This window comes from Myotis davidii, unplaced genomic scaffold (assembly GCF_000327345.1).
Source record: "Myotis davidii unplaced genomic scaffold, ASM32734v1 scaffold902, whole genome shotgun sequence".
Taxonomy (NCBI): domain Eukaryota; kingdom Metazoa; phylum Chordata; class Mammalia; order Chiroptera; family Vespertilionidae; genus Myotis; species Myotis davidii.
Window position 1 is genome coordinate 382885 of NW_006293951.1, and position 1682 is coordinate 384566.

At 42.2% G+C, this 1682-nt stretch overlaps 1 protein-coding gene across 1 annotated transcript in view; it reads left to right on the forward strand.

Moving 5' to 3' along the window:
• The window catches only part of SLC2A13 (solute carrier family 2 (facilitated glucose transporter), member 13), a gene marked incomplete at its 5' end in the record, with an annotated part of 220276 nt that overhangs the window by 55456 nt on the left and 163138 nt on the right, over positions 1 to 1682 (forward strand). Inside the window, one exon of the mRNA XM_006767836.2 lies at positions 695 to 854. Within this exon, the coding sequence (XP_006767899.1) occupies positions 695 to 854 (160 nt within the window). The remainder of the gene's footprint in view (positions 1 to 694; positions 855 to 1682) is intronic.

A 1682-nucleotide genomic window follows, 5' to 3' on the forward strand; every position in this document is an offset into this window, starting at 1 on the left:
CAGAGGTACGGTTAATTACCCTTTTTGTCTTTTATTAGATGGGATGAAAGACACATCTTGAAAATGCCTAAAGAAAGTTGTCATTTTTTCATGGTGAAGGGACTGGAGTCCGTGTTGATGAAAAAACCTTGCTGGCTGTGGTGACTGGCAGTGGCTGCAGCAGTGTGGTGATGGGGCTGGTGCCTTCCCCTGATCAGCTCGATCACCTCCCACAAAGGGAGGCCAGACTGCGGCTTAGGCCCTATCCCCAAGGGGAGCAGGGAGCGGGCCTAAGCCGTCACTAGGACATCCCCTGAGGGCTCCCAGTATGTGAGAGGGGGCAGGCTGGGCTGAGGGACACCCCCTCCTCCAGTGCATGAATTTCGTATAACAGGCCCCTAGTATTTCAATAATTAGATTCAACCCAGGGAGCATTTTCTCATTTTTGGACCTTAAAAAATTATAAAACATACTTCGATGCATTCTAAAGTTATCTGAGATCTCTAGAGGCACTTCAGATAATAGGAAAAATGATACTCAGAGATTGGTATCTTGCATACATCTTTTCTTATCTGCAGTAGTCATCAGTTACAAATAGAATCTTTAAATATGTGGTGGTCCTTGTTAAAAGTAGAGCACCAAGCTTGATGTGTGTCCTAATCTAGCATTAATATTGAGAAAGTGTCTTATGTTTACTTTTCATTGTTCCTTACAGGCATTGCTTCTATGACGGTGCCAGTGTATATTGCTGAGGTCTCACCACCCAACTTAAGAGGTCGATTAGTCACCATTAATACCCTCTTCATCACAGGAGGCCAGTTCTTTGCAAGTGTTGTTGATGGAGCATTCAGTTATCTCCAGAAGGATGGATGGAGGTCTGTAAACAATTCTTACAGTTAATTTTCAAATAATTCATGATATTAGGGGATGGGAGGACACTGAGAAATGAGAGGAAAAGGATAACGGAGTATTTTGAATCATTATAGCAAATTTCTAAGAGGGTGGCATTCAGCAAAATTGAAAGTGGACAAGAAGTTGATACTTATTTTAATGACAGAGGAGGAACCTACCATTCAGAATTGATATTTACAGAGATTTTTAGCATTTAGGTGACATTTCTCACACTGTGTGTAATCTTTTGCAATATTTGTTTAAAAATGAATGCAGCAATAAATATGCATGGAGTTCTTGAATGGTATCAGTGATTAACAAGCTGTTTATGAACTGCAGATAAAGCTAACATCTTTTGGATTTAGGAGGCTACACCTTCTGATCTGAATGAAAGAAAACCCAGTCTTTAAAACTATAGATTTAGCTATCTACACTAATAAAAGAGAAACATGGTAATTGGCGTACGACCGCTACCCTTTTCATTGACTAATCAGCGAGATATGCAAATTAACTGTCAACCAAGATGGCGGCTGGCAGCCAGGCAGCTTGAAACTAACATGGGGCTTGCTTGCCTCAGTGACGGAGGAAACCAACGTTCCCTGCCTGCGGCTGCAGGCCTCTAAGCCTGCAGTTTGAAACTATGTAAAAAATACCGCCAGACTTCAGCCAGCAGGATTGCAACATTGTAAACAAAGGCCAGAAACCTACTTTTAGCAGTGGAGGCCTAAGAGCTGGAGCCTAGCCTCAAGCTAAAGCTGGCTCAGAATTAAAAAAAAAAAGGAAAAAAGGAGCGGTTGGGAGCTTCCATCACC